The following is a 13076-nucleotide window of genomic DNA, read 5'->3' on the forward strand; positions in this document are numbered from 1 at the left end:
ACTAACGGAAACTTACTTTAGTCTGAACGTTGTCGCTACGGTCACTATAAACGAGGTTATATATCGCTTCGAACACATAGCCCACGAGTTGGATGGAACATCGACCGCTCTCAATTCGTGCTTTTAAATTTTCTGTAAATTAAAAAGAGGATTAAAACGAACAAAAGCCACGCGTCAGGAAAGTTTCGAAATCTTAACTTAAACAAGATTTGGAAAGTAAAACTACAAAGAATTTCAGTGCAGCACATTAGTGTTGCAAAATACAACAACATTTTTCTCTCTCTTAAACATATTTCTGCATATCTTTTGTTGCTGCTGTCAGAAATAAAACTGCACTCGGTAATATCCGGCAGCAGTGGCCGAGTGGTTAGCGCGTTGGGCTCGCAGTCGAGAGCCTGCATGTTCGACTCCAGCCACCCGCACTTGCTGTTGTTTCTCTGGGCAAGAAACTTTACGATAATTGCCTCTACCCAGTGATCGATTTCGAGTAATGGGTAGTACCAAATTTAAGTCATAAGTAGAGTAGACAACCGGAAACAGACATTGCCGTCTGCTGCAACGTGGGTCAGGTGTACGTCGGAAGGTGTACACCGATGCATAGCGCTCAAGTCCGCTTTCCCGCAATGCAGGATAAAGATATGAACAAACAAACAAATCACAGCCATACCTAGCACTACATCCTTGTCGTCGTCGTCCATGAATTTAGCGGCTTGTCCGGCAGTCGATATCATGTCGATCTGTAACAATACGAGTAACGTCACGTGACCATGGAGCATGCCCAGGAATTTGTAGAAAGTGACTGAGTGTTACTACAAAGATTGTGGGCTTCTTTTGCCTATGAATGTTCTTGTCGTTTCATTGACAAATCGCCGGCAATGCTTTCTTGTCACTCTCTTGCGAACTAGAACTACAGAAAAAATCTTTCTCTATTAGATGCACTGACAATTGACATTGTCTGCTTTGTAAAGCGCTGAGGAGCAACGACATATGCGATGGATACAGCGCTAAATAAAAACACACATTATTATTATTGAAAAGTTTGTAATATTGGAAACGTGCCTTTAAACTTTATTTGAGAACTTGCCTTTTAAGTTTGTACCTTGTGTTTCGCATTTTGCCTTACGCGTTTTCCATGACTTCTTGATTGGCCGCTGTTAAATACGCTTTCCTGACAGCGTTGCGTCATTTTCAAAACTCGAGTTCCAATAATAAGTCAATGGTTTTAGTGCCGCAACTATGTGGGCGTTTACGTTGCTAGTTTATGTTGAAGTCTGAGTACATGTTGAGATTCAAATAAAGTTATCTGTTTGTTTATAACAGTTCGTCCGAGATAGTTAGACGTCAAGGATCCCGCGAAACATTACAAAGTTGAGGTACCAAATGAGAATTCTATTTAAACTACTTTGTCAAAAACAGCGTTAAACTCTCAGTCGAAATTAATACATAAATAGTTAAGCACAATGATTGAAATAGGCAAAAAAACAATGACGCGGCAACTTGCTGAGCCCGGATGGAACAATAGCAACAATTTTTGACTGCACAACGTACTTGCATGTTCATGGGACTGCTGACTTGTCTTTCCCTCGCCCAGTGCTGAAATACATGGGAAGCCGTTTCTTTGTCGCCGGTGAAAAGAGTAAAGATGCTGAGGAGCATCCACGCTTGAACTGCAAAGGACAAGATGACCTACTAGGCCGAGACAAAAAGTGGGCTACTTCCTACAATCTAGCATGCTAATAAACAGGACAAAACCTCTGAAAGTTAAAGCGTGCTTGAGTCTTTGTTTCTGTTGTAATCTGCATGAGTGGAGTTAAGGGAGAGACAAAAATTACAATCTCCGGATTATACCTATCACACAAAGCATTTAAATAGCAATTGTGACATAAATGCCATCAGATAAAACAATCAGACCTTACTCAAAGTTGCTGAAGCGTGTAACTAAACGGCTCTTGTAAAATACCTTTTCGTTTGTCAATTTCAAGCGAATCTAGAACTTTCTCCAAAACGTTTTTCTTCAACTTTCCCTGAACATTCCATTCCTTTGCTACTTTTTGAAGATATATCCTAAACAAGTATTGATCTCTTGAATCCTCTTGTAAAAATGTAATTTAATGAAATACTAATGATTACAATTTACATAATGGCTCAGCGATCAAGTAATGTGGTTTATGTAATAAACAATTAATGCTATACGTACCTATTTTGATTTCCTTTTTCTGTTGTTAAATGCGATAACAATTTCCATGGCAAATCATCGTCTTCCAACAACTTCGATAAGATTTTTTCCTCGATTAACTAAATTTATTAACAAAACAAAAAGATGAACCTGAGAGTCAACAGACCGGATTACAAGATCGCATCACGCCGTAAAAGTTTCAAAAAAGATGCGCAATTGGCTACGCAATTTGTGCATATTGTTACTGTTTGCGCTGATCTAGGAGAAACCCCACACAATACTTTCACCACGTAAGCAATAAAAGTTCGTTAAAAAGTAATTCAAAACCATAAAAAGAAAAAAGTCAATACCTGGGAGGCCTTTTCTTGCATTGATGATTCGCGGTCTGAGATTGATGGCAGAAGACAATCCATCCAGACGAACCGAGCGTTACAACTATCAGGATAAACCTGCAATAACAGCTTTACATAATGCGGTTTTAATGCAGGTTGCAAAGCACAACTTTTTTCATCTCTCGCTCGTATTTTCGCATGAAATATCAGGGCCGCCAGTCGACTTGCTATCGCTTAAGACGCTTATTGTCTTATTATCCTCTTATCATTGCCGTGTAGTACAGTCCTTGATAGCGACAGTTGTGGTGTTAAGTATTCCTTAAACTTGCCAATATGACAACGCGGTGGTACTTGCTTTCGTCTTAAAATATATTTTCGACAGAACTCTCTCTCAGACACAAGAAGTGCCATTTCTCAACTCTCATCTGATTGTAATAACTTTTGACAGAAAAATATTAAAATGTAATCTCTTAAACATGGACAACTTGATTGACAGCAAGGAACCTTTATACATACACATTACTACACTTACTTGTAACACATTGGTAATGGCTTGAATTGCGCATTTGCGAACACTCAACAGAGGATCACGGCTTCTCTCGCTTAGTATTTCCAAAGCATCCTTCGAGGCAGCTACAAAGCCTTTACATATCGCTGCTTCCAAAACTAAAACAGAACTTTTGCGGACAGCACATTTCATTTCCAAAGAACATTTCGATATGAGTGATAATAAATTGTTACCTGTAAAACAATAAAACAGACATCACGAATTGAATTACTAGATGGATGAATGCATACTATAGTATTGTTGATTATAAATTCTTTTTGGTTTTATCCTATCGTCTACATGTTACGTTGTCTGTTTTCCACCTAAGTAGGCCTACGACATAAGCATAATCTGACGTTTATACAGTACGTAAGATACGTCATCACGGGTCGGTATCTCGCAACTCACTTGTCGGATCATACAAACACAAGGAAGGAACTGGTACTGAATTAAGAATCAAAGGAGTGACACCCGGCAATGGAGTCACCAAAGTGCGAATTCTGAAACAAAAATTGATTCTGGTCAGTTGTCATTATGCTAGAGATGACTACCAAGGGTACAGCACTACCAATGAAGAAACGTCTTCGCATATCAGCCAATTTAATTCTTTTACCAATACTCTGTTCGCCAGTTGGTTTACAGCTCTCTTGCTTTCGTTTACGGGAACACCATTTTCATTTATCAACTATAAACGTGAAAAGCGTTACACAACATCTAAAGCTATTGATTTCTGCTGTAACAATTGTGCCCATAAAATTATAATTCAACAGGAGATTATAGATTTCTTGGACGTGCTGGCTACAAATGGGTGCTCACAACAATCCAAACACTCGCCCATGCACATTTAAATCCTTTAAGTTTTTGGGTTATTCTAGCTAGTGCTATCGCTTTCGTTCTAGACAAGTCAATGAAGAAAAACAAAATATAATCAAATACGAAATTGTACAACTCCTGACCCTGTATCCCCATCTTTCGGTGGTGAAGTGCAAGTGAAAGAACTTTGCAGAAGTTCATTGAAAACAACAGGGGAAACACTGGACTTTTCCATCACATCAGCAAGGATGTTCAACGCTTTTGCACGAATCGATGAGCCACAGTCGCTTACAGCCAACACAACTGTCTGCGTATAAGCTGGTTAATAAAACCTTACGACAATGCGAGTGTGAGCAGCTTTCCACTTATACATTGAAAAGCATAAAACTGTAAAAGAAAAGTTGTGTAATGCAACTACTACAAGTTTTTAAAAAAAAAATCCAGTAGCTTAGTCCTTACAACGTATAGAAAACTAAAAGTCGTTCATTGCAATCACAAAAAACGCAATGCGACTTTAAACTGTCTCAAGTATCACGTTTGTAAGTGTTTGTAGCTGCCAGGTTGCGGGTTGTTTGTAGCAATAGCGGGTTGCTCTATAACTAAATACAAACAGTGATATACTGTAGTAACTAGTAACCATACCTCTAATATAAATTTATGAGTTAAGGAAGTTTTGGCGTCTTCAGACAACCCATCGTCATCAGTGGGGGTCCTTTCAGGTTTCAATAGTAACCGGTTGATGAGGCTTAGAGCTGCTAATCTGTATCCAATCTGCAAACAAAATTGATAAACTATTCGATAACAACAGATTCAGTTCCACAATTTCCCAGCTTAATCAATATGACAAAATAAAAAAAAACTTCGTTACTTTAACTTTTTATTAAAAATCTTCCCTTGAATTGACCAGTGGTCTAAAAGGATGCGCAGTGCAGTAAATTTAAACAAAAAAAAGTAGAGAGTATCAAACTAAATTGATGAATACAAGTTGTTTGTTTGAAGAAAACTTATTTGCATCAATGTGTGACGTTCTCTGCTTTAGTGTGATATTCTCTGTTTTGTTTTCTTTTGATCACAATGAATTTAGTTGAATTACCCGAGAATGGTTTGCGAACCTCTTCAACCACGTGATGAAGTCGGCATACCATGCGATTGGCATGATAGCTATAAAGGTGGAAGCAAATTCGGACACGTGATGGCGATATTCCATTCTTTCTGGACACTAAGAGACCAAAGATAAAATATCATGGTTAATCTTAGGGCAGTGGAGTCGGAGGGATTTTGGAGTGTCCTAAGTCGGAGTTTTCAAAAAAACACTGACTACGACTTGATACAAAACTATGAACATTGAACAATAAGCTTTTTATTTGCAATACACTTTTTCAAAATATTGTTTCTTATTCTTCGCATTGAGCTCTAAAACTTCACAAAAACATAGAAATGTTTGTTCTTGTCAATTTTGTGAAACTGGCCGTTTCAATTTCGACCACAACTTTTTTTAAATTAAACAAAAAAATAGAAAAAATTAAAAAACCTGTCAACACTAAAGCTGGAGTAGGCTAGTTATAAATCGAGTAGTCGTATATTTTTCCCTCGACTCCACAGCCCTGGTTAATCTGCACCTTAAGTAGAATAATGTGGTGTTAGAGTGTCGTTTTTTTATTATTTTAAAACAACGATACTCTCACTCCAACACCACTTATCATTGCACATGACTAGAACTGTGTTCTGAAAAGTTTTGAAAAACTGCTACTGTATTACTAAAGCGAACCCGCAGCATTAGGCTGAAACAGATCGTTCTATTTTACACTTGTGAAATCTGTATAAATCTTTGTTTTAGAGCAAATATTCAACTCGTTTTATAAAAATAAAATTTTATTTAAAAAGAGCGTTGAATGACGTTTTAATTACCTGTGCTATAATGTTCTGCATCAGCACACGTGAGGAATGCGCCACAGAAGATCCGTGTTTCTGGTAGACTGCTGCAACTAATTCCATCGCTGCTTCTGCTCGTCGCACGGCAGCCCTGGGTAAGCTTGGACCACAGGTGCTTGCGTGACGCATGGTGATGGTTGTCATGAGCAGCCGGAAAACTAACATTGAAAGCTGAGGTAACAAGCAATCCTTGTTTAGTTTCAAAATTCGATGCTATTCACTATTCAGTATCAAACATCAAGTAACATTGATGGTCCATCAAAAATTGGATTATTGATGAAGTTTTGAGTCTTTCCACAGTATCGAAAAAGCACTGCTAGCCAATCATGCGACACACATCGCTTCTAGTTTCGGCAATTAAAATCCTCCAAATCAAATACATCTGACGTCATAAACTGGTATGATTTCAATTGTCTTTCTCTACTAAGCTGCTGTTGAAAACATGAAAGTTTCTTAAATCCAATGTTCTGTATGAAACCATTTAACTAAGGTACAAACAGATTAACCGAGTCGGAGATACGTTTCGTAAACGTGAAAAATAAATTGATTCTGATGAAACTTTTTCGTAAATACACGCACTGGTCTTGCTGTTTCCAAAGAAATACATACCTCTTCCACTTTCCCATGTTTTAAGTTGACCATCAATTGTAAGGCGCGTAGTGCCAACTGATTGGGCTTTGCGATCCCTTCCAAATCACTAATATACATTATACAACCATAAACACAATTACTATTAAAGTTTAACTTTAAGCAGTTTTTCAGTTTCTTTTGAATACATCTTGAGGAGTCCAACTGGAGTGTACTTAATAGCTCTGAATGGATGGGAAAAAAAATGATGTTTCAGACGGCGATGCTCAAAAACTCCGGGAGCCGGAAATTTTTGAACAGATACCAAAGCTCTGACTACAACAGTACACAAGTGTACTTTTATTCAAACCCAAGACCAGTTTTCTTTGCTTTTCATATCTTTATCCTGCATTGCGGGAAAGCGGACTTGAGCGCTATGCATCGGTGTACGCCTTCCGACGTACACCTGACCCACGCTGCAGCCGACGGCAATGTCTGTTTCCTGTTGTCTACTCTACTTATGACTTAAATTTAGTTCTAACATCCACAACTATAAACACAAAATGATTTGACACATTGAAAGCTTTCGCAGCTACGGCCATGTCACACAATACTTCAAACATTAAAGTGCATTGCAGATACAAAATACAGTCCACTTGTCTCAGTTGTCTGGACACAGTACCTTTCTGTTGACTCTGTGATTTTTTCACAAGGCCTATGGTTCGCTGAAAACGATTTCACCAACAAGACCAGAGCCTAAAAAAACAAGTAATTTTAGTTCATTTGGTTATAGGTGGGATGACGCAGACGACAGGACGTCCGTTTTTTAATTAAAGGTCATGATTTAGCTGCCAGCTTTAAGCTAGTCCTTTAAACACCTCTTTCCAGGGTGAACAGAGCAGAGATGTACGTATACGCCGTAAATTCTACGCCGCAAGTATGCGGCGTAGACTTTTGTTTGCGCTAACGCTTGCGGCCACATTTTTTTGGATAGTTTGCGCTTGTGGCTACGCCGTAAAGTTTTCGCGGTTTTTAGCGCTTAGCGTCAACGCATACTTTTTATGTATTTTTTTCTCTATAACACGCCAATACCTTCCAGCGCTGCAGTTGAAAGAATGTTTTCAATGGGCAAAGACATATTGGAACCAAAACACAGCAAAATCTCAGATAAACACTTTCAGATGCTTGTGTTTCTTCGTGGAAATTCAAAATAAAACTTGTTTGTTTCGAGTGGTTTATACCGTGTGAATGTTTGGCACCTAGCAAACAAAATTGGTTTACGCTAGTGTATGCGCTGACGTTGACGCCGCCAACTTTTTTTACAAGTTGCGTTGACGCATACGGCGTATGTTTTTTCGGACGTTTGCGTTTACGCTGACGGCGTCAATATTTTTTGTATGCGCGTACATCACTGGAACAGAGTAGTCTACAGAAAGGAACTGACCATTTCATTCTACTTTCGTAAGATCGCTTTATATCATGAGAACTCAATTTCTCATTACCCGATGCTTAGTACCAACCATAGTAACAACTCACAATGGCGTCAACTATTTCTTTGTCATTTGAGTTAAATACAATAACCAGTCTTCCCCCACAAAATTAATTTCCTAACCTCAACAGTTCGTTTAATCTCATTTGGTCGGCTCTTCAAAGAATAGGTTGAAAGCAATCGGCAAAAATCTTTCAAGACTCCATTGAAAGTATTTACTAACGAAACTTGCTGGTCAGTTGTGAGAATGGTTTCTCCATCCTCATGATCCTAAACATTCACACAACAAAATATTAATTAATCAATGCATGAAGCATGAAAAGCGTGAATAAAGAGAGTTTAGAAAGACCTTCATTTTAATTGATACAAATAGATTGAGCAACAGTGTACACTGTACAATAGGGTGGGTCAAAAAAAACTTTTTCTTCCAAAACATGGCGGCAACTCCCTTAGATTATGAGGTGGACCTAGAAACTCCCCACAAAAAATTTTGAGCAGATTGGTTCAAGTATTCGCCAAGCAATGGCCCTTTGAAATTTTCAGTATACTGTAGGCCATATGCGAAAATGTAAGGTAAAAAAAATATTTTTTTGGGTTTTTAAGTGATTTTTTTATCTCTATGCCATTGCTATCATCTAAAATAATCATTTCTGACTGAAATCACCACATATTTAGTATCAATCGATGTTTAAAAGATACAAGAAAAGTTTAATTTGATCAAAAATAGTAGCAATATTATAACTATTTTTGTAAGGGCAATCTTAGTTGAAAGCCTGAACACCGCGTCAAGGTATCACCCATCATCCAGGTTTCTCTTATTTGCTGTTAGATCAGGCAAACGAAACTGGACTAAACTCCCAATACGTCAATAATTACATCTTGGAGGATGACAATGTGGCTTTTTTGAAATCTGGATAATCCCGCCTTGCCCTTTCTACGCAATGAAGAATTACATTTCTTTCTTCTGCATCATGGGTTAAAATCCCTTTGTACTCTTCTATAATTCTCACTTCTCGGTCTGCCACATCATTTACAACTTTGATACTCTTTATCACTTTTTCCAATCTTATATAATTCTGAAACTCCGGTCATCTTTCTACTGCATACTTCAAGAAACCAAATGTCTCCCATACTGAATTGCAGCCTATGAAACAATAAAGCAGATCTTGCACCAACAAATTCATGCAATTTTGTGTCTACAGAGACCGAAGAAAACACTGGCTTTTGTGTAGCCAAATGAACATCATGATTTTTTTGGTAGTTGTGTGGATGTCAACACCTATTTACGCATTGAAGATTCTGTTGTTGCAAAACCAACTAGACTTGGAGCCACACATTTTGCAAAGTCTTCCACAATTCTGAAAATTTGTTGCTATTTTTTTATACTCCTTATTGGTTCCAGTGACCCATGGCTTCTGAAGCGGCTGTCAATGATTTATCGTTTTATAAGAAAATGGTTGAGTATACCTTTGTAACTGAATTTTCAGGAATTGCAAATGTTGCCGAACAAGCCTTCACGTGCCACATGTGGTATTTGACAGACAGGGTTGTCGGTATTTTACCCAACCCAAAAAAACCCGGGTGGGTTTTATTCAAAAAAATCACTTAAAAAAACCAAAAAAATAAATAAAAAACCCAGAGCATCATATTTGTCCAATTTTTATCAGAAAATTGAAAAAATGAACTAAAGTACTACAAGGTACTTAAAACAAACTTCAAATTAGGACTTAAGGATGTGATTGTGAAGGAAATTTCCAAGGATAAATTGAAAACACAGTGGATATTTCTGTACACAAAAATCAAGTAATGCCACTTTGTACACTAAAACTCATTTATGCAAGAAGGCCTCATAGTTAAACAGCCCTAGTGCATTATTTTATTGAGTTATGCCAGCATGTACTGTGAGTGAGAGGCACTTCATTGGTAAAAAGTAGTATTTGAGGTGAAATAAGCATGAATCTACCTTTTTTGCATCTTTTTTAAATAAAACCAAAAAAGCCGCGTTTTTTTAAAAAAAAACCATGCGGGTTGGGCTTTTTTTTAAAAACCCGGGTTTTTCTTAATGTTAATGACAAGAAGAGCTGGTACCATTCGCTTCATGTTCACATCAGCTTTCCACAGAAGATAAAGAAATCATACGCGCCGACTTCCGGGGGGGGCCGGGGAGCGGTGCCCCCCGTAAATTTATGGTTGAGGGGCAACAAAAATGGTTATTACAAGTGGTGTTTCGAAGATAAAACACTTTGCTAAAGAGATTTAGATAATTTAAACGGACTTAAAGAATGCCAAAAGCAAAAAAACAGCCTACTTTGCTCTTTCCAGCAAAACAGCAGCTGATCGCATGGCTTTCTCATACGGTATGGAAATTTCAAAGTAGATCGTAGAGTAACATACGCTGCTGGAATAGTCACGTAACTATTCATTGCAATATTAAGTAAACCAGCTAAATTAGACGCGCTATTTTCAACAAGGTCTTCCCGCTGTGAGACGATTACGATTCAACAGAACGCATTGTTTTCTTCGCAATGTGTGAGAATTAAATCGAAAACCGATAAAAGAAAAGGTGTTTAATGGTCTTGGTCGCATATATTGCCTGCATTAACGACGTCTCTTACCGCTATTATCACCTAGCCAACCTGACATCATTGTTTTATGCGGCCGCTAAGGTTTGCCATCGACTTTAACGATCATGGAATGTTACGTAATAAGAACGATTACAACCTTCACGCAATAATTAAAATATGATCTCTTAAAACAGCTCTTTCTGCTGTTTTGTCTCGTGAGCTTTGCGTATTGCTCAACAAATGTATAAAGTTTAGAATTGACAAGAAATCTTTAAATTTGAAAATTAAGTTTGAATCACTGCAAATAAACGTATTCGAAACTTTTACTGAGGCCGACGCGATTTCACACTCCGTAATCTACGTCGACAATGATTTTAAGTGCGTTCAGTTTGAAAACTGCCGAGCTGGAGACAACAGCTTGTCCTGTGTTAGTTGAACTTGTCTTTTTGAGGTGAAAATCACTTGTGAACATCTCGACCTATACTCGAGTATAGCCTACTGTATTCAATAAAAGACTATAAAGACTTTCGATAAAAAACAGAAGAGAAAACACTTCGCCGTTGTTAACGCTTTGAAGGTAGGTAATTAGCAAAACGAGGTTAATAAAACTGATAGCGGGTTTTCACTCTGCTTGAGATCATGATTTTTTGCGTTTTATTTCGATAACTTCACTGTCTTGATCGTTGTTATTCACTCGCACGAAAAGGAAATGAATCGACTTGTTTTCCAACTGTTCCAATTATGAGCTAACAATATGAAAATTTTTACGACTAGGCGTTTTACATGCGTAAAACTAATCGTTTCAAGCAGCTGTTCTAATAAATTCGGTTAGCGACCTAGGTGTCAATATAAACAAGACACTAAGCTTAATCAAAGACTATTTTAATTGAGCAAAAATAGCGTTATAGTTATGACGTCATCACCTTTCTCGCCCCCCAAGGTTTTTTGAAAAGTCGGCGCCTATGAAAGAAATACTTGCATAATGCTTACAAGCTGCATCACAACTACCAAAAAAATCATGGTGTTTATTTGGCTCCACAAAAGCCAGTGTTTCCTTCGGCCTCTGTAGACACAAAATTGCATGAATTTGTTGGTGCAAGATCTGCTTTATTGTTTCATAGGCTGCAATTCAGTATGGGAGACATTGGTTTCTTGAAGTATGCAGTAAAAAGATGGCCGGAGTTTCAGAATTATAAAAGATTGGAAAAAGTGATAAAGAGTATCAAAGTTGTAAACGATGTGGCAGACTGAGAAGTGAGAATTATGGCAGAGTACAAAGGGATTTTAACCCATGATGCAGAAGAAAGAAATGTAATTCTTCATTGCGTAGAAAGGGCAAGACGAGATTATCCAGATTTCAAAAAAGCCACATTGTCATCCTCCAAGATGTAATTATTGACGTATTGGGAGTTTAGTCCAGTTTCGTTTGCCTGATCTAACAGCAAATAAGAGAAACCTGGATGATGGGCGACACCTTGACGCGGTGTTCAGGCTTTCAACTAAGATTGCCCTTACAAAAATAGACATAATATTGCTACTATTTTTGATCAAATTAAACTTTTCTTGTATCTTTTAAACATTGATTGATACTAGATATGTGGTGATTTCAGTCAAAAATGATTATTTTAGATGATAGCAAGGGCATAGAGATAAAAAAAATCACTTGAAAAACCCCCCAAAAAAAATTTTTTTTTTTACTATATACGTTTTCCCATATGGTCTTTGCTTGGCGAATACTTGAACAAACCTGCTCACATTTTTTTTGGGGAGTTTCTAGGACCAACCTTATAATCTGAAGGGTTTGCCGCCATGTTTTGGAAAAAAAAGTTTTTATTGACTCACCCTAGTGTACAGGAATACAAATACATCTGTAGCCTACTCATTAATCTATTCACAAACAGTGGCATAGCCAGAAAAAAATTTTGGGGGGGGCCAAATATTTGATGAATTGAAGAGAACGACAAAATGTTTGATTTAAGACATCGCCACCTCATGTGCAGTGGCGCATCCTGGTGGGTTAAGCAAGGGAAGCAATAAAGCTGGTGGGGGTTAGAGCGTGCCGAAGGCACGCGTATTCTAGGGGGGTCCGGGGGCATGTTCCCCCGGAAAATTTTTGCAAAATTACACTTAAATAATGGATTATAACGCTTTCTGGAAACACTTTCAGGGTAATATTTGTATGAAACTTATTAGCAGATAAACAGCTATTAACTTATTAAAGGTAGCTCTTATCTACACACAAACGGGCAAAAACTGCGGCTAAAATTAGAGAACACAAAAAACTCAGCTACACAAAAACCCTACAGAGTAAGCGATTCTGAAATTGCTTCCACAGATTAGTTAAAAGAAGCGTAAATCGCGTAAACTTTGCGCGATTTACGATTTGAAACATTTATTGGTGTCTTTCTGTGTGTCTAAAACAAGTCCTGGGGGGTGTTAATAGCCAGATGTCTTGGAAAACAATATAAATTTATACAAATTATATTATATTTTCAACAAAGGGTTCAACTTCGGAATCCAAACTTTGAAAATTTGGGGGGGCATGGACCCCTTCGCCCCCCCTGGCTACGCCTATGTTCACAAATAAGCCGAGTGTAAATCGATTTGATTGACATACTGTACAGCTCTACAGCAAAAATCTACTGCTAAATTACTC

The 13076-nt window shown here is 37.8% G+C and overlaps 1 protein-coding gene across 1 annotated transcript in view; it reads right to left on the reverse strand.

The window, feature by feature from the left end:
- LOC145782931 (condensin-2 complex subunit D3-L-like) overlaps positions 1-12231 on the reverse strand; it is a 19462-nt gene extending 7231 nt beyond the window's left edge. Inside the window, exons 1-16 of the mRNA XM_082594691.1 lie at positions 12205-12231; positions 7980-8126; positions 7050-7123; positions 6410-6497; positions 5777-5971; positions 4962-5087; positions 4511-4639; positions 4012-4175; positions 3464-3555; positions 3041-3249; positions 2527-2625; positions 2198-2295; positions 1961-2064; positions 1549-1667; positions 668-737; positions 17-132 (exon numbers count right to left, since the gene is read on the reverse strand). Of these exons, the coding sequence (XP_082450817.1) occupies positions 17-132; positions 668-737; positions 1549-1667; positions 1961-2064; positions 2198-2295; positions 2527-2625; positions 3041-3249; positions 3464-3555; positions 4012-4175; positions 4511-4639; positions 4962-5087; positions 5777-5971; positions 6410-6497; positions 7050-7123; positions 7980-8126; positions 12205-12231 (1857 nt within the window). The remainder of the gene's footprint in view (positions 1-16; positions 133-667; positions 738-1548; positions 1668-1960; positions 2065-2197; positions 2296-2526; positions 2626-3040; positions 3250-3463; positions 3556-4011; positions 4176-4510; positions 4640-4961; positions 5088-5776; positions 5972-6409; positions 6498-7049; positions 7124-7979; positions 8127-12204) is intronic.
- Positions 12232-13076: the final 845 nt, after the last annotated feature.

The sequence above is a fragment of the Aplidium turbinatum genome, chromosome 14 (assembly GCF_918807975.1).
Source record: "Aplidium turbinatum chromosome 14, kaAplTurb1.1, whole genome shotgun sequence".
NCBI classification, from domain to species: Eukaryota; Metazoa; Chordata; class Ascidiacea; order Aplousobranchia; family Polyclinidae; genus Aplidium; species Aplidium turbinatum.